This window comes from Salvelinus alpinus, chromosome 4 (genome assembly GCF_045679555.1).
Source record: "Salvelinus alpinus chromosome 4, SLU_Salpinus.1, whole genome shotgun sequence".
NCBI classification, from domain to species: Eukaryota; Metazoa; Chordata; class Actinopteri; order Salmoniformes; family Salmonidae; genus Salvelinus; species Salvelinus alpinus.
This window is the reverse complement of record NC_092089.1, coordinates 6296382-6316178: the sequence shown is the minus strand read 5'-3', so window position 1 is coordinate 6316178 and position 19797 is coordinate 6296382. Positions and strand designations below refer to the sequence as shown.

General features: G+C 45.5%; 2 protein-coding genes across 8 annotated transcripts; one reads left to right on the top strand and one right to left on the bottom strand.

Moving 5' to 3' along the window:
* The first annotated feature begins 9322 nt into the window (after window positions 1–9322).
* Window positions 9323–15762, top strand: echdc1 (enoyl CoA hydratase domain containing 1). 6 transcript variants are annotated; one of them, XR_011674491.1, is made up of 7 exons: window positions 9323–9428; window positions 9907–10245; window positions 12074–12216; window positions 13891–13943; window positions 14029–14109; window positions 14279–15307; window positions 15631–15762. XR_011674491.1 is itself a non-coding variant. In XM_071395582.1 (6 exons), the coding sequence occupies exons 2-6, from the start codon at window positions 9972–9974 to the stop codon at window positions 14691–14693; spliced, it is 966 nt and encodes a 321-aa protein (XP_071251683.1). In that variant the 5' UTR covers window positions 9323–9428; window positions 9907–9971; the 3' UTR covers window positions 14694–15415. The 6 variants fall into 6 exon arrangements, 1 of the variants encoding a protein (XP_071251683.1); XR_011674490.1 differs by having other exon boundaries at window positions 15597–15762; XR_011674489.1 differs by having other exon boundaries at window positions 15559–15762.
* A 5-nt stretch (window positions 15763–15767) lies between these two features.
* Window positions 15768–19677, bottom strand: LOC139572806 (large ribosomal subunit protein eL30-like). 2 transcript variants are annotated; one of them, XM_071395583.1, is made up of 4 exons: window positions 19533–19677; window positions 18237–18382; window positions 16014–16144; window positions 15768–15886 (listed from the first exon to the last, which is right to left on the bottom strand). In XM_071395583.1, the coding sequence occupies exons 1-4, from the start codon at window positions 19551–19553 to the stop codon at window positions 15834–15836; spliced, it is 351 nt and encodes a 116-aa protein (XP_071251684.1). In that variant the 5' UTR covers window positions 19554–19677; the 3' UTR covers window positions 15768–15833. The 2 variants fall into 2 exon arrangements, with proteins under 2 accessions (XP_071251684.1, XP_071251685.1); XM_071395584.1 differs by lacking the exon at window positions 19533–19677 and adding an exon at window positions 19259–19502.
* Window positions 19678–19797: the final 120 nt, after the last annotated feature.

Genomic DNA, 19797 nt, shown 5'->3' with positions numbered 1-19797 from the left:
TGGGATAGGACAGAGTCCCAGAGTCTGGAATGACTGGGATAGGGCAGAGTCCCAGAGTCTGGAATGACTGGGGTAGGGCAGAGTCCCAGAGTCTGGAATGACTGAGATAGCGCAGAGTCCCAGAGTCTGGAATGACTGGGGTAGGGCAGAGTCCCAGAGTCTGGAATGACTGGGATAGGGCAGAGTCCCAGAGTCTGGAATGACTGGGGTAGGGCAGAGTCCCAGAGTCTGGAATGACTGGGATAGGGCAGAGTCCCAGAGTCTGGAATGACTGGGATAGGACAGAGTCCCAGAGTCTGGAATGACTGGGATAGGACAGAGTCACAGAGTCTGGAATGACTGGGATAGGGCAGAGTCTCAGAGTCTGGAATGACTGGGATAGGGCAGAGTCCCAGAGTCTGGAATGACTGGGATAGGGCAGAGTCTCAGAGTCTGGAATGACTGGGATAGGGCAGAGTCCCAGAGTCTGGAATGACTGGGGTAGGGCAGCGTCTCAGAGTCTGGAATGACTGGGATAGGGCAGAGTTTTAGAGTCTGGAATGACTGGGGTAGGGCAGAGTCCCAGAGTCTGGAATGACTGGGATAGGACAGAGTCCCAGAGTCTGGAATGACTGGGATAGGGCAGAGTCCCAGAGTCTGTAATGACTGGGTTAGGGCAGAGTCCCAGAGTCTGGAATGACTGGGGTAGGGCAGAGTCCCAGAGTCTGGAATGACTGGGGTAGGGCAGAGTCCCAGAGTCTGGAATGACTGGGGGAGGGCAGAGTCCCAGAGTCTGGAATGACTGGGGTAGGACAGAGTCCCAGTGTCTGGAATGACTGGGATAGGGCAGAGTCCCAGAGTCTGGAATGACTGGGATAGGGTAGAGTCTCAGAGTCTAGAATGACTGGGGTAGAGCAGAGTCTCAGAGTCTGGAATGACTGGGATAGGGTAGCGTCTCAGAGTCTGGAATGACTGGGGTAGGGTAGAGTCTCAGAGTCTAGAATGACTGGGATAGGGCAGAGTCCCAGAGTCTGGAATGACTGGGATAGGGTAGCGTCTCAGAGTCTGGAATGACTGGGGTAGAGTCCAGGAACCTTTTAGAATTCCTGCCTGCTTTTAAATAGAACATTCTAAACTGTAGTGTTTTAAAATGGAGCTCCACCCTTGTACCAATTGTACCTCTGAAATACAGTGCCTTCTGGGAAAGTATTCAAACCACTTCACTTTTTACACATTTTGTTATGTTACAGCCTTATTCTAAAATGGATCAATCTACAAACAATACCCTATAATGACAAAGCAAAAACTGTTTAAATTTTTTTTTTTGAACATGTATTAAAAATAAAAACAGTAATACCTTATTGACATAAGTATTCAGACCCTTTGCTATGAGACTTGATATTGAGCTCAGGTGCATCCTGTTTCCATTGATCATCCTTAAGATGTTTCTACTTGATTCGAGTCCATCTGTGGTAAATTCAATTGATTGGATATGATTTGGAAAGGCACACACCTGTCTATATAGGTCTCACAGTTGACAGTGCATGTCAGAGCAAAAACCAAGCCATGAGGTCGAAGGAATTGTCCGTAGAGCTTCGAGACAGGATTGTGTCGTCACCGATCTGGGGAATGGTACCAAAAAATATCTGCAGCATTGAAGGTCCCCAAGAACACAGTGGCCTCCATCATTCTTAAATGGAAGAAGTTTGGAACCACCAAGACTCTTCCTAGAGCTGGCCACCCGGCCAAACTGAGCAATCGGGGAAGAAGGGCCTTGGTCAGGGAGGTGACCAAGAACCCAATGGTCACTCTGACAAAGCCCCAGAGTTCCTCTGTGGAGATGGGAGAACCTTCCAGAAGGACAACTATCTCTTCAGCACTCTACCAATCAGGCCTTTATGTTAGTCGCTAGACGGAAGCCACTCCTCAGTAAAAGGCACATGACAGCCCGCTTGGAGTTTGCCAAAAGGCACCTAAAGGACTCTGAGACCATGAGAAACAGGATTCTCTGGTCTGATGAAACCAAGATTGAACTCTTTGGCCTTAACGCTGGAGGAAACCTGGCACCATCCCTATGGTGAAGCATGGTGGTGGCAGCATCATGCTGTGGGGATGTTTTTCAGCGGTAGGGACTGGGAGACTAGTCAGGATTGAGAGAATGATAAACAGAGCAAAGTGCAGATCCTTGATGAAAACCTGCTCCTGAGCCCTCAGGACCCCAGACAGGGGTGAAGGTTCACCTTCCAACAGGACAACGACCCTAAGCACACAGCCAAGACAACACAGGAGTGGCTTCGGGACAAGTCTCTGAATGTCCTTGTGTGGACCAGCCGGAGCCCGGACTTGAACCCGATCTAACATCTCTGGAGAGACCTGAAATTAGCTGTGCAACGACGTTCCCCATCCAACCTGACAGAGTTTGAGAGGATCTGCAGAGAAGAATGGGAGAAACTCCCCAAATACAGGTGTGTATTTCAAGCTTGTAGCGTCATACCCAAGAAGACTTGAGGCTGTAATCGCTGCCAAAAGCGCTTCAACAAAGTACTGAGTAAAGGGTCTGAATACTTATGTAAATGTGATATTTCAGTTTTAAATGTTTAATACAGTTTCAAAAATATCAAAAAACCTGTTTTTGCTTTGTCATTATGGGTTATTGTGTAGATTGATGAGGGGAAAAAACAATTGAATCCGTTTTAGGATAAGGCTGTTTTTTATTTTTATTTTTTATTTCACCTTTATTTAACCAGGTAGGCTAGTTGAGAACAAGTTCTCATTTGCAACTGCGACCTGGCCAAGATAAAGCATAGCAGTGTGAACAGACAACACAGAGTTACACATGGAGTAAACAATAAACAAGTCAATAACATGGTAGAAAAAAAGAGAATCTATATACAATGTGTGCAAAAGGCATGAGGTAGGCAATAAATCGAATAATTACAATTTAGCAGATTAACACTGGAGTGATAAATCATCAGATGATCATGTGCAAGAAGAGATACTGGTGTGCAAAAGAGCAGAAAAGTAAATAAATAAAAGCAGTATGGGGGGTGAGGTAGGTAAATTGGGTGGGTAGTTTACAGATGGACTATGTACAGCTGCAGCGATCGGTTAGCTGCTCGGATAGCAGATTTTTAAAGTTGTTGAGGGAGATAAAAGTCTCCAACTTCAGAGATTTTTGCAATTCGTTCCAGTCGCAGGCAGCAGAGAACTGGAAGGAAAGGCGTCCAAATGAGGTTTTAGCTTTAGGGATGATCAGTGAGATACACCTGCTGGAGCGCGTGCTGCGGGTGGGTGTAGCCATCGTGACCAGTGAACTGAGATAAGGCGGCACTTTACCTAGCATAGCCTTGTAGATGACCTGGAGCCAGTGGGTCTGACGACGAACATGTAGCGAGGGCCAGCCGACTAGGGCATACAGGTCGCAGTGGTGGGTCGTATAAGGTGCTTTAGTAACAAAACGAATGGCACTGTGATAAACTGCATCCAGTTTGCTGAGTAGAGTGTTGGAAGCTATTTTGTAGATGACATCGCCGAAGTCGAGGATCGGTAGGATAGTCAGTTTTACTAGGGTAAGTTTGGCGGCGTGAGTGAAGGAGGCTTTGTTGCGGAATAGAAAGCCGATTCTTGATTTGATTTTGGATTGGAGATGTTTGATATGAGTCTGGAAGGAGAGTTTGCAGTCTAGCCAGACACCTAGGTACTTATAGATGTCCACATATTCTAGGTCGGAACCGTCCAGGGTGGTGATGCTAGTCGGTCGTGCGGGTGCAGGCAGCGAACGGTTGAAAAGCATGCATTTGGTTTTACTAGCGTTTAAGAGCAGTTGGAGGCCACGGAAGGAGTGTTGTATGGCATTGAAGCTCGTTTGGAGGTTAGATAGCACAGTGTCCAAGGAAGGGCCGGAAGTATATAGAATGGTGTCGTCTGCGTAGAGGTGGATCAGGGAATCGCCCGCAGCAAGAGCAACATCATTGATGTATACAGAGAAAAGAGTCGGCCCGAGAATTGAACCCTGTGGTACCCCCATAGAGACTGCCAGAGGACCGGACAACATGCCCTCCGATTTGACACACTGAACTCTGTCTGCAAAGTAGTTGGTGAACCAGGCAAGGCAGTCATTAGAAAAACCGAGGCTACTGAGTCTGCCGATAAGAATATGGTGATTGACAGAGTCGAAAGCCTTGGCCAGGTCGATGAAGACGGCTGCACAGTAATGTCTTTTATCGATGGCGGTTATGATATCGTTTAGTACCTTGAGCGTGGCTGAGGCTGAGGATAAGGCTGTAATGTAACAAAATGTGGAAAAAGTTAAGGAAGGGGTCGGAATAGTTTCAGAATGCACTGTACAGTAGGTACAGTATCCTAGCTGTCTGTCACAATGTCCTTTACTTTAAAATACACTGAACAAAAATATAAACACAACATGCAAGAATTTCAAAGATTTTACCGAGTCACAGTTCATATAAGGAAATCAGTCAACTGAAATAAATAAATTAGGCTCTAATTTATGGATTTCACATGACTGGGGATACAGATATGCATCTGTTGGTCACAGATATATATATTTTTAAAGGTAGGGGTGTGGATCAGAAAACTAGTCAGTATCTGGTGTGATCACCATTTGCCTGATGCAGCGTGACACATCTCCTTCGCATAGAATTGATCAGGCTGTTGATTGTGGAATGTTGTCCCACTCCTCTTCAATGGCTGTGCAAAGTTGCTGGATATCGGCGGGAACTGGAACACAGTCGTACACGTAGATCCAGAGCATCCCAAACATGCTCAATGGTTGACATGTCTGGAGAGTATGCAGGCCATGGAAGAACTGGGACATTTTCAGTTTCAAGGAATTGTGTACAGATCATTGAGACATGGGGCAGTGCAGTATCACGCTGAAACATGAGGTGATGGCGGTGGATGAATGGCACGACAATGGGCCTCGGGATCTCGTCACGGTATCTCTGTGCATTCAAATTGCCCTCGATAAAATGCAATTGTCTTCATTGTCCGTAGCTTATGCCTGCCCCATACCATAACCCCACCACCACCATGGGGCACACTGTTGACATCAGCAAACTGCTCGCCCACACAACGCAATACACTTCCCAGGGAAGCTCATCTCCAGGCTCGTCGTCCTCACCAGGGTCTTGACCTGACTGCAGTTCGGCGTCGTAACCGACTTCAGTGGGCAAATGCTCACCTTCGATGGCCACTGGCACGCTGGAGAAATGTGCTCTTCACGGATTAATCCCAGTTTCAACTGTACCAGGCAGATGGCAGACGCTGAGATATACTGATATACGCTGTCTGCCGTCTGCCCGATACAGTTGAAACTGTATTCACTGGTCTGGTATTCACAGGTCTGGTATTCACGGGACTGGTATTCACGGGTCTGGTATTCACAGGACTGGTATTCACAGGACTGGTCTGGTATTCATTGCACTGGTACTCACAGGTCTGGTATTCACGGGTCTGGTATTCACTCTCAATGGTGCATCTGTAGAAGTTTGTGAGGGTCTTAGGGACCAAGACTAATTTCTTCAGCCTCCTGAGGTTGAAGAGGCGCTGTTGCGACTTCTTCACCACAGTGTCTGTGTGGGTGAACCATTTCAGGTCGTCTGTGATGTGGACAGGGGCGTGCTCTCTCTGCTGCATCCTGTATTCCACGATCACATCCTTCGTTGTGTTGACGTTGAGGGAGGAGGTTATTTTCCTGGCACCACTCCACCAGGGCCTTCATCTCCTACCTGTAGGCTGTCTCATCATTGTTGGTAATCAGCCCTACTACTGTTGTGTCATCTGCAAACCAGTCATGGGTGAACAGAGAGTACAGGAGGGGGCTTGGCACGCACCCTTGTGGGACCCCCGTGTTGAGGATCAGCGTAGTGGAGGTGTTGTTGCCTACCTTCACCACCTGGGGGCAGCCCGTCTCCCTCTCTCCCTATCAGTCTATGGAATAACTTGCTGTCTCCATGACGATACTATCCTACCAGTAGAGACGGTCATCCCTTATGTGACCAGACTCATCTAGAACGTGTCTGTATGTTTGTCTTGCTATTCTTACCTTCTTACCTTTACAGGGCTGCTATTGGCTATCAGGTCGTTCAGCTCAGTGGCTCCTTACCGTTACAGGGCTGCTATTGGCTATCAGGTCGTTCAGCTCAGTGGCTCCTTACCGTTACAGGGCTGCTATTGGCTGTCAGGTCGTTCAGCTCAGTGGCTCCTTACCGTTACAGGGCTGCTATTGGCTATCAGGTCGTTCAGCTCAGTGGCTCCTTACCGTTACAGGGCTGCTATTGGCTGTCAGGTCGTTCAGCTCAGTGGCTCCTTACCGTTACAGGGCTGCTATTGGCTATCAGGTCGTTCAGCTCAGTGGCTCCTTACCGTTACAGGGCTGCTATTGGCTATCAAGTCGTTCAGCTCAGTGGCTCCTTACCGTTACAGGGCTGCTATTGGCTGTCACGTCGTTCAGCTCAGTGGCTCCTTACCGTTACAGGGCTGCTATTGGCTATCAGGTCGTTCAGCTCAGTGGCTCCTTACCGTTACAGGGCTGCTATTGGCTATCAGGTCGTTCAGCTCAGTGGCTACTTACCGTTACAGGGCTGCTATTGGCTATCAGGTCGTTCAGCTCAGTGGCTCCTTACCGTTACAGGGCTGCTATTGGCTATTGGCTATCACCTGAGTTAGACACAGTGTAAACATCACCTGAGTTAGACACAGTGTAAACATCACCTGAGTTAGACACAGTGTAAACATCACCTGAGTTAGACACAGTGTAAACATCACCTGAGTTAGACACAGTGTAAACATCACCTGAGTTAGTCCCAGTGTAAACATCACCTGAGTTAGACACAGTGTAAACATCACCTGAGTTAGTCCCAGTGTAAACATCACCTGAGTTAGACACAGTGTAAACATCACCTGAGTTAGACACAGTATAAACATCACCTGAGTTAGACACAGTATAAATATCACCTGAGTTAGACACAGTGTAAACATCACCTGAGTTAGACACAGTGTAAACATCACCTGAGTTAGACACAGTATAAACATCACCTGAGTTAGACACAGTATAAACATCACCTGAGTTAGACACAGTGTAAACATCACCTGAGTTAGACACAGTATAAATATCACCTGAGTTAGACACAGTGTAAACATCACCTGAGTTAGACACAGTATAAACATCACCTGAGTTAGACACAGTATAAACATCACCTGAGTTAGACACAGTGTAAACATCACCTGAGTTAGACACAGTATAAATATCACCTGAGTTAGACACAGTGTAAACATCACCTGAGTTAGACACAGTATAAACATCACCTGAGTTAGACACAGTATAAATATCACCTGAGTTAGACACAGTGTAAACATCACCTGAGTTAGACACAGTATAAACATCACCTGAGTTAGACACATTTAACTACCCTGGAGAAGTGACATCACACATTTAACTACCCTGGAGAGGTGACATCACACATTTAACTACCCTGGAGAGGTGACATCACACATTTAACTACCCTGGAGAAGTGACATCACACATTTAACTACCCTGGAGAAGTGACATCACACATTTAACTACCCTGGAGAGGTGACATCACACATTTAACTACCCTGGAGAGATGACATCACACATTTAACTTCCCTGGAGAGTTGACATCACACATTAGTATGTCCTATTTAATACACTACCTTTGACCAGGGCCCATTGAGACCCAGTATGTCCTATTTAATACACTGCCTTTGACCAGGGCCCATTGGGACCCAGTATGTCCTATTTAATACACTACCTTTGACCAGGACCCATTGGGACCCAGTATGTCCTATTTAATACACTACCTTTGACCAGGGCCCATTGGGACCCAGTATGCCAGAGTCATGAAACATCCAACAGGGCATTCACCAGATATATATGGCCGACCCATAGATGAAAGAGCTGTACTGGGGCGGCAACGTAGCCTAGTGGTTAGAGCGTTGGGCTAGTAACCGAAAGGTTGCAAGTTCAAATCCCCGAGCTGACAAGGTACAAATCTGTCGTTCTGCCCCTGAACAAGGCAGTTAACCCACTGTTCCCCGGTAGGCCGTCATTGAAAATAAGAATTTGTTCTTAACTGACTTGCCTAGTTAAATAAAGGTAAAATAAAAAACTTCAGAAGCACTATGATTGTAGAATAAGCCTGGCCTTCTCTATGGATCAGTCAGATTAGGTGACCAAATCCTAAATCAATTGAGAGAAGTTGATTTACTCTTAAGCTGAGTTCTGAATCCAACCTCTCTGCATGGGGGGGATGTAACCAACTAGGTGTTATTATAAAAGCCTCCTCTCCTGACTGAATATGGACCTGCTAGCTGAATGTCTTCCTCACACAGAATGCTTTGTTTATATAAAAACACAGGGGGGATTGAATGGAGGCAGGCAGGAAGCAGATCTGTTCATGTGATCTTACACACTTACTGTGTGGAGACGCTAGAGCAGAATTATGGTTTGGTGTGTGTTTTATATCAAACATCCAATCTGGTAAACTAAGGAGACAACCCTTAGATGAATATCAAGTGAACCCACAAAGAAATGAATATCAGGAGCACTGGGAGAGGAAAGGTGATGATATCAGGAGCACTGGGAGAGGAAAGGTGGGGATATCAGGAGCACTGGGAGAGGAAAGGTGGTGATATCAGGAGCACTGGGAGAGGAAAGGTGGTGATATCAGGAGCACTGGGAGAGGAAAGGTGGTGATATCAGGAGCACTGGGAGAGGAAAGGTGGTGATATCAGGAGCACTTGGAGAGGAAAGGTGGTGATATCAGGAGCACTGGGAGAGGAAAGGTGGTGATATCAGGAGCACTTGGAGAGGAAAGGTGGTGATATCAGGAGCACTGGGAGAGGAAAGGTGGTGATATCAGGAGCACTTGGAGAGGAAAGGTGGTGATATCAGGAGCACTGGGAGAGGAAAGGTGGTGATATCAGGAGCACTGGGAGAGGAAAGGTGGGGATATTAGGAGCAGGTTTTTTTTATTTTTATTATGTTTAAAAAATAATTATTTTTTGTCCCCGTCCCCGCAGGAGGCGTTTTGCCTTTTGGTAGGCCGTCGTTGTAAATAAAATGTTGCTCTTAACTGACTTGCCTAATTAAATAAAGGTTAAATAAAAATAAATAAATCAATGTCGAGAGGACAGGTAGTGAACTGATAGCACCGCATGTTTGAATCATATTTGAACGACATATATAATTACTAGCCAGTACGGTGAACCTACAAATGAGTGTATACCACCATTCTCTTTGGTAATACTACATAAAATCAATCTTTCTGAATGATGGGAGTGTTAGCTTGCCCTCGTGTGGCGGTTACAGTAAAGTACAGCTGGCCAAGTTCCTTGTTCACTGGTTCATGTTTCCGGGGGAGAAGTTTCAATGTAACACCACAACATTGAGCTTTCATACAGCACAGGTTTGTGAATGATTTTAAGATGTAGCTTCTTATGTTATATCACCTAATTATCAGCCTGTTAAGGGACGTTTTTCTACAGTACTTTTGGGGATGTTAAAGTCTAGGCTTTTAGAAATCCACATTTTTATAAAGGGGATATAACTGTGAAGGACATGGCTAGTCAGCTAGCTCTTGCTCATCGCATGAAGGCAACAACAATAAGATGCCTCTACATGGGTCAGATGCGCATGTGTAGATCTCTTAGTTGGGACCGGACGCATGCGCTTGGACCAGAGCTACTGTCTATCTGCCTCAGTTAGCACAGACAGAGGACTATTATGGACTGGTAGCTGCACACATACGACCTAGCAACCAACTCTGGCCAACTGTTTTACAGTTCAATAACTGTGCTGATACCTCTCCGTTTCCCTCCCTCTGTTCCTCTCTCTGTTTCCCTCCCTCTGTTCCTCTCTCTCTCACCTCTCTTTCCCTTCCTCAGTCCCTCTCTCCTATCTGTTTATCTCCCTCCATCCTTCTCTCCTACCTTTCCCTGGTAGCAGCAGCATGGTTCTGTCTGCAGCCAGTCAGCACCTCCTCAGGGTCAGTCGGCCTGGTGCCTGGGGGCAGCACCTCCTCAGGGTCAGTCGGCCTGGTGCCTGGGGGCAGCACCTCCTCAGGAGGATTGGATCTGTTTACACCACTACCAAGGGGTTCCAGGAGAAGGAGATCCGAGAGAAACTCCAAGCTCTCCCTGGGGGATCTATAGACCTTGTCAAACAGGAGTCGGGCATGGCGGTACTGACCGTCAACAACCCTGCTCGTATGAACGCGTTCTCTGGTATGGAACCGCTGTCCAGTGTTATAGTTTATTCATTGATCTGAGTGTTGCTCTTTGCTAACCTGCAATTCAGACTAAATATCACTCTGATTCTCTTTGGTTTTCTCTTCACCAAACGCAGCGAAATATATTTCAGTTTGTATTCCAACTCTTTGCTTTCTCCTGAGAATGACAGTGGGGACTAAGGTGGCTGGTGCTCAATGAACTGGGTTGTGTTGAGTAGGGCACACTGTAGCAAAACGTTTAGCAACAGATGACAAAAAATATGTTTATTTGGATCCCCATTAGCTTTTGCAGAAGCAGCAGCTGCACTTCCTGGGGGTCCACAAAAAAAACACAAAACATGACAGGTAACTAAACACTGATGGACAAGGACTAACAATACAACATATAGAAACAATACAAACAATACAACAAAACATTTAACAATACAACAAAACATTTAACAATACAACAAAATATTTAACAATACAACATTTAACAATACCACAAAACATTTAACAATACAACAAAACATTTAACAATACAACAAAATATTTAACAATACAACATTTAACAATACCACAAAACACTGATGGACAAGGACTAACAATACAACATATAGAAACAATACAAATAATACAACAAAACATTTAACAATACAACAAATACAAACAATACAACAAAACATTTAACAATACAACAAAACATTTAACAATACAACAAAACATTTAACAATACAACAAAACATTTAACAATACAACAAATACAAACAATACAACAAAACATTTAACAATACAACAAAACATTTAACAATACAACATTTAACAATACAACAAAACATTTAACAATACAACAAATACAAACAATACAACAAAACATTTAACAATACAACAAAACATTTAACAATACAACATTTAACAATACAACAAAACATTTAACAATACAACAAATACAAACAATACAACAAAACACAAACAATACAAATAATACAACAAAACATTTAACAATACAACAAAACATTTAACAATACAACAAATACAAACAATACAACAAAACATTTAACAATACAACAAAACATTTAACAATACAACATTTAACAATACAACAAAACATTTAACAATACAACATTTAACAATACAACAAAACATTTAACAATACAACAAAACATTTAACAATACAACATATACAAACAATACAACAAAACATTTAACAATACAACAAAACATTTAACAATACAACAAAACATTTAACAATACAACAAAATATTTAACAATACAACATTTAACAATACAACAAAACATTTAACAATACAACAAAATATTTAACAATACAACATTTAACAATACAACAAAACATTTAACAATACAACAAAATATTTAACAATACAACAAAACATTTAACAATACAACAAAACATTTAACAATACAATATATACAAACAATACAACGAAACAGTGTGTGTTTGTGTGTGTCCCCTCACAGTCTCCGTCGTTCCTTGAGATGTTGTTTAATCCGTTTTTTTAAAGGTAATTTTGCTGTTGGCTTGAGTAATAGGAGATGGGAGCTCCACGCGATCATGGCTCTGTATAATACTGTGCGTTACCCTGAATTCATTTTGGACTTGGGGACTGTGAAGAGACCTCTGGGTATTTGAGCTGAATGTTATTTGATTATGCAGACAGTCGGGAATTCTCATCACAGTAATATTTCTCATGAAAGCTAGAAGAGAAGCAGTACATCTCTCGTCAATCCTCAACCTCATATTGAACATGTTCAGGTTGTACCTCCCTGTTTCACGCAGGTTCAAAACGTTTTATCCCTACTGAACACTACCCTGATTTCTCCAGGTTCTATGATGGTGGAGCTGGAAGAGAGGGTGTCCCAGCTAGAGGAGTGGACGGAGGGGAAAGGTCTCATCATCCAGGGGGCTGCTGGGACATTCTGCTCTGGGTCAGACCTCAACGCGGTCAGGGCTATATCCAACCCTCAGGTTAGTCCTCAATGTTGTCAGAGATATATCCAACCCTCAGGTTAGTCCTCAATGTTGTCAGAGATATATCCAACCCTCAGGTTAGTCCTCAATGTTGTCAGGGCTTTATCCAACCCTCAGGTTAGTCCTCAATGTTGTCAGAGATATATCCAACCCTCAGGTCAGTCCTCAATGTTGTCAGAGATATATCCAACCCTCAGGTTAGTCCTCAATGTTGTCAGAGATATATCCAACCCTCAGGTCAGTCCTCAATGTTGTCAGGGCTATATCTAACCCTCAGGTCAGTCTCTCTGGTCTCTCTGAGGTTCTCGCTCTCTGAAAGACCAGTAGAAAGCTCAGTGAACAGTTTTTAATTCAGTCACGTTGTATTGGAATCACTCCTACTCTCCATCCAATCTGACTGTCTAAACCACGTTGTATTGGAGTCACTCCTACTTCCATCCAATCTGACTGTCTAAACCACGTTGTATTGGAGTCACTCCTACTTCCATCCAATCTGACTGTCTAAACCGCGTTGTATTGGAGTCACTCCTACTTCCATCCAATCTGACTGTCTAAACCACGTTGTATTGGAGTCACTCCTACTTCCATCCAATCTGACTGTCTAAACCACGTTGTATTGGAGTCACTCCTACTCTCCATCCAATCTGACTGTCTAAACCACGTTGTATTGGAGTCACTCCTACTTCCATCCAATCTGACTGTCTAAACCGCGTTGTATTGGAGTCACTCCTACTTCCATCCAATCTGACTGTCTAAACCGCGTTGTATTGGAGTCACTCCTACTTCCATCCAATCTGACTGTCTAAACCACGTTGTATTGGAGTCACTCCTACTCTCCATCCAATCTGACTGTCTAAACCACGTTGTATTGGAGTCACTCCTACTTCCATCCAATCTGACTGTCTAAACCACATTGTATTGGAGTCACTCCTACTTCCATCCAATCTGACTGTCTAAACCACATTGTATTGGAGTCACTCCTACTTCCATCCAATCTGACTGTCTAAACCACGTTGTATTGGAGTCACTCCTACTCTCCATCCAATCTGACTGTCTAAACCACGTTGTATTGGGGTCACTCCTACTTCCATCCAATCTGACTGTCTAAACCACGTTGTATTGGAGTCACTCCTACTTCCAATCTGACTGTCTAAACCACATTGTCCAACTCCATTCCACGGAGAGCCGAGTGCCTGCCGGTTTTTCGTTCCTCCCTTGATTGATGAATTAAGGTCACTAATTAGTCAGGAACTCACCCTCACCTGGTTGTCTAGGTCACTAATTAGTCAGGAACTCACCCTCACCTGGTTGTCTAGGTCACTAATTAGTCAGGAACTCACCCTCACCTGGTTGTCTAGGTCACTAATTAGTCAGGAACTCACCCTCACCTGGTTGTCTAGGTCACTAATTAGTCAGGAACTCACCCTCACCTGGTTGTCTAGGTCACTAATTAGTCAGGAACTCACCCTCACCTGGTTGTCTAGGTCACTAATTAGTCAGGAACTCACCCTCACCTGGTTGTCTAGGTCACTAATTAGTCAGGAACTCACCCTCACCTGGTTGTCTAGGTCTTAATTGAAAGGGAAAAGCTCCAAAACCAGCAGACAGTACCAGGCCGTCCATGGAATGAGTTGGACCTCCTGGTCTAAAACGATGTGTCTTGTCTTTCAGGATGGGATGATGATGTGTATGTTCATGCAGAATGCCCTGACCAGGCTACTGAGGTAGGACACTAACCCTCTGAGGTAGAACGATCTAGATCATACCAGATGCTCTGGGCCACACTAACCCATGTGTTCTCTGTTGAAGGCTGCCTCTGTTGTCTGTAGCTCTGGTGGAAGGGAGCGCACTGGGAGGAGGAGCTGAGCTCACTACTGCCTGTGACTTCAGGTACAGTAACGTGACTCATTGTCCATAGATGGCACCGTTTGTGTTTATAAAAACTTTAAGCCTACATCTAGATAGTGGAGAAAAGTAAAGTGCAAATAAAAATAAATTTCAAAAACAAATCCACCAAGTTTCCAATCTCTAAACCAACGTCACGGTCTCTCCCTGCTAGGTTGATGGCGCCAGGCAGTGTGATCCAGTTTGTCCATAAACACATGGGTCTGGTCCCTGGTTGGGGGGGTGCAGCTAGATTGGTACGCATCGTAGGCGGCCAGAACGCCCTGAAGATGCTGGGTGGCGCTTTGAAAGTAGACCCAGAGATGGGGCTTCAGATTGGGCTTGCGGACGGGGTCCTAGAGGGTTCCCTGGATGGGTCTGGAGCCAACACCCTCCTGGAGGCAGAGCAGTGGTTGGGACGCTACACCACGGGTCCAGCCCCGGTCATCAGAGCCATAAAGAACGTGGTGGTGTCTGGGAGAGAGCTCCCCCTGGAGGTGGCTCTGAGCACTGAGAGGGACGTGTTCGGGACCGTGTGGGGAGAACCGGCTAACCTACAGGCTCTGGCCAGTAAGGCCAAACACAAGTGAATTAACTAGTCTTGCGATTTACATTGTATTCTCGTCCTAATGTTCTGGAGCAACCTAGAATGTCTGGAGTGGAAACCGTCCACCAGAAGACTGAACTGGAACACTAGGATGGGATGTAGAGGGTCTGACCTCAACCAGAACACACTGAACTAGTGTATTCATTCTGACGATTCTGTTGCTTAAAAAAAAAAGGGTCTCTTAAAACAGAAGCAAACGAATCCTACCTGTATTTGTCCAATAGCAACTCTAGTTTTAGTTGGGAAACGTTTTGGCAGAATGAATACATCCCTGAACTGTGCTCTGGGAGTTTGACAGTATCCAATGGCAGATGTATATTGCTGTGTTGTGAGTGACCACTAACAATCAATTATTTTTTGTGAAGGAATTGTTACTGACTGTTGGGACAATTATATGGACCCCGTCTAAAAGTGGTAATGTAATATTTATCAGTGGAGAGTCAGATGAGACACTAGTTGTGACATGTGAAGGTGGTATTGTGCCTTTTGGCTTTTGTGGCTCTACTACAGTCCATTAACACCAGGGTGACTGAACGCCAGGTGTGACCCCCAACGCCAGGGGCGACCCCCAACGCCAGGGGCGACCCCCAACGCCAGGTGTGACCCCCCCAACGCCAGGTGTGACCCCCCCAACGCCAGGTGTGACCCCCCCAACGCCAGGTGTGACCCCCCCCAACGCCAGGTGTGACCCCCCCCAACGCCAGGTGTGACCCCCCCCAACGCCAGGTGTGACCCCCAACGCCAGGGGCGACCCCCAACGCCAGGTGTGACCCCCCCAACGCCAGGTGTGACCCCCCCAACGCCAGGTGTGACCCCCCCAACGCCAGGTGTGACCCCCCCAACGCCAGGGGTGACCCCCAACGCCAGGGGCAACCCCCAACGCCAGGGGCGACCCAACGCCAGGGGCGACCCAACGCCAGGGGCGACCCTCTTCATTACAATACAAGCTTGATGTAGAAAAAAAACAAGTGCCCGCATTTCTTAAGTCTCTTCCACAATTTCTTCCATTGTACTACAATTACATGGCAAATACTAAACATATGACAAAACAACTCAGTCATCTTGAAGTCCATTTATTTAACAAAATACATCTACACAGAGAGACAGAAGAGAAACAACTAGACTACTTCTCCCCCTGTGGCTGATCAGGCATACTCCTGATGATGTCTGAATCGCCTGTGGATGATTAGAAAAATTATGACAAGTTACATTCTATAAAACCAGTCGTGAAAGAATAACAGTTTACACACACGACGTTGTCACATTTGTCCCCGTTTTTCATGAAGATTAAAAACCCCCTCACCTGGGTCAATGATGGCCAGTGTACAGACTCTGAAGTACTTCCCACAGGCCGTGCCCAGCTCTATGTTGTTCCCACTGTAGTGGTGGACCCCAGTCTTAGCCAGCATAGCATAGTACTCTATCTCGGATTTCCTACAGGGAGAAGAGTTCAAATCACTTTTTAGGGTGGGTTCACTGTGGTACAATATCGCTGCTGAGTGAACCCAGTCACTTTTAGGGTGGGTTCACTGTGGTACAATATCGCTGCTGAGTGAACCCAGTCACTTTTAGGGTGGGTTCACTGTGGTATAATATCGGTGCTGAGTGAACCCAGTCACTTTTAGGGTGGGTTCACTGTGGTACAATATCGGTGCGGAGTGAACCCAGTCACTTTTAGGGTGGGTTCACTGCAGTACAATATCGGTGCTGAGTCCAGTCACTTTTAGGGTGGGTTCACTGTGGTACAATATCGGTGCTGAGTGAACCCAGTCACTTTTAGGGTGGGTTCCCGGATGGGTCTGGAGCCAACGCCCTCCTGGAGGCAGAGCAGTGGTTGGGCTGCTACACCACGGGTCCAGCCCCGTACAATATCGGTGCTGAGTGAACCCAGTCACTTTTAGGGTGGGTTCACCGTGGTACAATATCGGTGCTGAGTGAACCCAGTCACTTTTAGGGTGGGTTCACTGTGGTACAATATCGGTGCTGAGTGAACCCAGTCACTTTTAGGATGGGTTCACTACGGTACAATATCGGTGCTGAGTGAACCCAGTCACTTTTAGGGTGGGTTCACCGTGGTACAATATCGGTGCTGAGTGAACCCAGTCACTTTTAGGGTGGGTTCACTGTGGTACAATATCGGTGCTGAGTGAACCCAGTCACTTTTAGGATGGGTTCACTGTGGTACAATATCGGTGCTGAGCAGGACGGCATAATCTTCCCTGCGAGAAAGAGGCTTCTGCGCCAGCCAAGTAGTAGCACACCCGATTCAAATAAATCAGTCAATTGAAATAAATAAATTAAGCTCTAATCAATGGATTTCACACAACTGTGAATACAGATATATGAATCTGTTGGTCACAGACACCTTATCGAAAAAGGTAAGAGTGTGGATCAGAACCAGTCAGTATCTGGTGTGACCACCATGTCCCTCATGCAGTGTGACACATCTCCTTCACATAGAGTTGATCAGGCTGTTGATTTGTGGCCTGTGGAATGTTGTCCCACTCCTCTTCAATTGGCTGTGCGAAGTAGCTGGATATTGGCGGGAACTGGAACTCGCTGTCGTACACGTCGATCCAGAGCATCCCGAACATGCTTAATGGGTGACGTGTCTGGAGAGTATGCAGACCATGGAAGAACTGGGACATTTCCAGCCTGAATTGTGTACAGATTTCTTTCGACATGTGGCCATTCATCATCATGCTGAAACAATTGGGGCCCTCAGGATCACAGTATCCCTGTGTATTCAGATTGCCATCGTGTGTTGTCGTCCGTAGCTTATGCCTACCCATACTATAACCCCCCACCTCCACCATGAGGCACTCTGTTCACAACGTTGAAATCAGCAAACTGCTTGACCACACAACGGGGATTCTGGGAAGAGTACACTTCTAAAGCGTGTCATTGGCCATTGAAGGTGACCATTTGTCCACTGAAGTCGGGTTACGACGCCGAACTGCAGTCAGGTAAAGACCCTGGTGAGGACGACGAGCCTGGAGATGAGCTTCCCTGGGACGGTTTTCTGACAGTTTGTGTAGAAATTCTTCATTTGTGCAAAAGCCACAGTTTTAATCAGCTGTCCGGGTGATTGGTCTCAGACGATCCCACGCAGGTGAAGAAGCCGGATGTGGACGTCCTGGGCTGGCGTGGTTACACGTGGTCGGTTGGACTTACAGCTCTGTGGACAATCCTGCAGTCAACATGCCAATTGCATGCTCCAATCAAAACATCTATGGCATTGTGCTGTGTGACAAAACTGCACATTTTAGAGTGTCCTTTTATTGTCCCCCCAGCACAAGGTGCACCTGTGTAATGATCATGCTGTTTAATCCGCTTCTTGATATGCCACACCTGTCAGGTGAATATAGATTATCTTAGCGAAGGTAAAATGTTCACAACAGGGTAAAAAAAAAAAAGTGAAAAAGCTTTTTGTTCCTATGGAAACTATCTGGGAGGTCTCTTATTTCAGTTCACATCATGAGACTAACACTTCACACGTTTATATTTTGTTGTTCAGTGTAGTTACCTGAGGGCAGGTGTGTTGTTGGCCAGGATGACCAGCTTGGCTTTGCCCTGACGGATCATCCTCTGAGTCTGCTTGTAGCCCAGTACATATTTACCGCTCTTCATCACCAGCTGAAGCCGAGAGTTGATGGACTCCAGGGACTTTTTCTGGGGAGAGAAACTGATTAGAGACCAACTGTTCGGGGAAGTTGGTCTTCCGACAGTCAGGCTGCTTTTAGCCCACGACTGCATAAATAGGCTCCCGAGTGGCGCAGCGGTCTAAGGCACTGCATCTGTGCTAGAGGTGTCACTACAGACCCTGGTTCGATTCCAGGCTGTATCACACAACCTGCCGAGATTGGGAGTCCCATAGGGCTGCGCACAATTGGCCCAACTTCGTTCGGGTTATGCCGTCATTGTAAATAAGAATGTGTTCTTAATTGACATAGTTAAATAAAGGTTAAATAAATACCCCTCAAAAATGACAGAACACAAGGCAGTCCACGCATCATGGCATGTCAATATGAAACATACCAGGCGAGGGCCCGGTTTCACAAAAGCATCGTACGACTAAGTTCATCGTTAGATCCTTAGTAGGAGCAATGTTAAAACTCCGATCCGTTTCCCAAAACCAGCACTACTAAAGTTGTACTTAAACGCGAGTTATTTATCGACTGCTGCAGATCACTCGTATTACAGCTAAGTGCGTCGTTACATGCGTTTTTTCCCCCTACTGCGTCACTTTATACACAGAAGATAAACATAGAATCAAGATGTGTATCTGTCTCTGTGTGACCGCCGATAACTTCACAACGAAGTTGACTACAAATACAAAGTTGCCAATGTCTTTACAATTGTTACAAACAAGGGAAGAAAATATGCTTTAAATGAAAACCGCGATGACTGCATTAAGGTGAATAGCCTGCATACGGTATATGCTACACAGGCCTACATATTTCAATGATATCCAAGTCAATTTAATGTTAATTCAATGGGGTTTCATTTGACTATTTGGTCAAATGTATTTGACTGGTGGAAGCTTACCCGAGATGAGCGCTGCCTTTAATACACATGCCTCAACGACGCACCTACCGAACGTTGTCGTGGTGTTTTGGGAAACGCATGTTACATCTACCCCGCCCTAGGAAAGATGCATCGTAAAGACACTCGTGACCCTAAAGTTCCTTCGCTAACGGGAAAGCGGACCCTGGGATAAATGGAACGATTTGAAAATAACATTTACCCATCACCGATTAAGTTTAAGGATGTGCACAAACATTAATATAAATGAACGATTTTTTTCCAATCTCAAACTCACAGTTTTCTTAGTGGCCACCATGTCTGCAGTTTAGATGTTACTAGCCCACCTAAACGAGGGTATCACATGCAAGAATGAGTGATTATAATCTTCTGACGACATCAACCGGAGAGTTTCGCTAAACGCACAGCAATCTACACTATCGGGTAGTTGAATGAAAGAAGGGAGAACTACCTCCCAGACTACAGTGCGTGTGTTTGGCAGAACAAGTCATCGCGAGAAGTGGAGTGAGATGTGCAGCAGACTGGCACCAAATTTTGAAAAC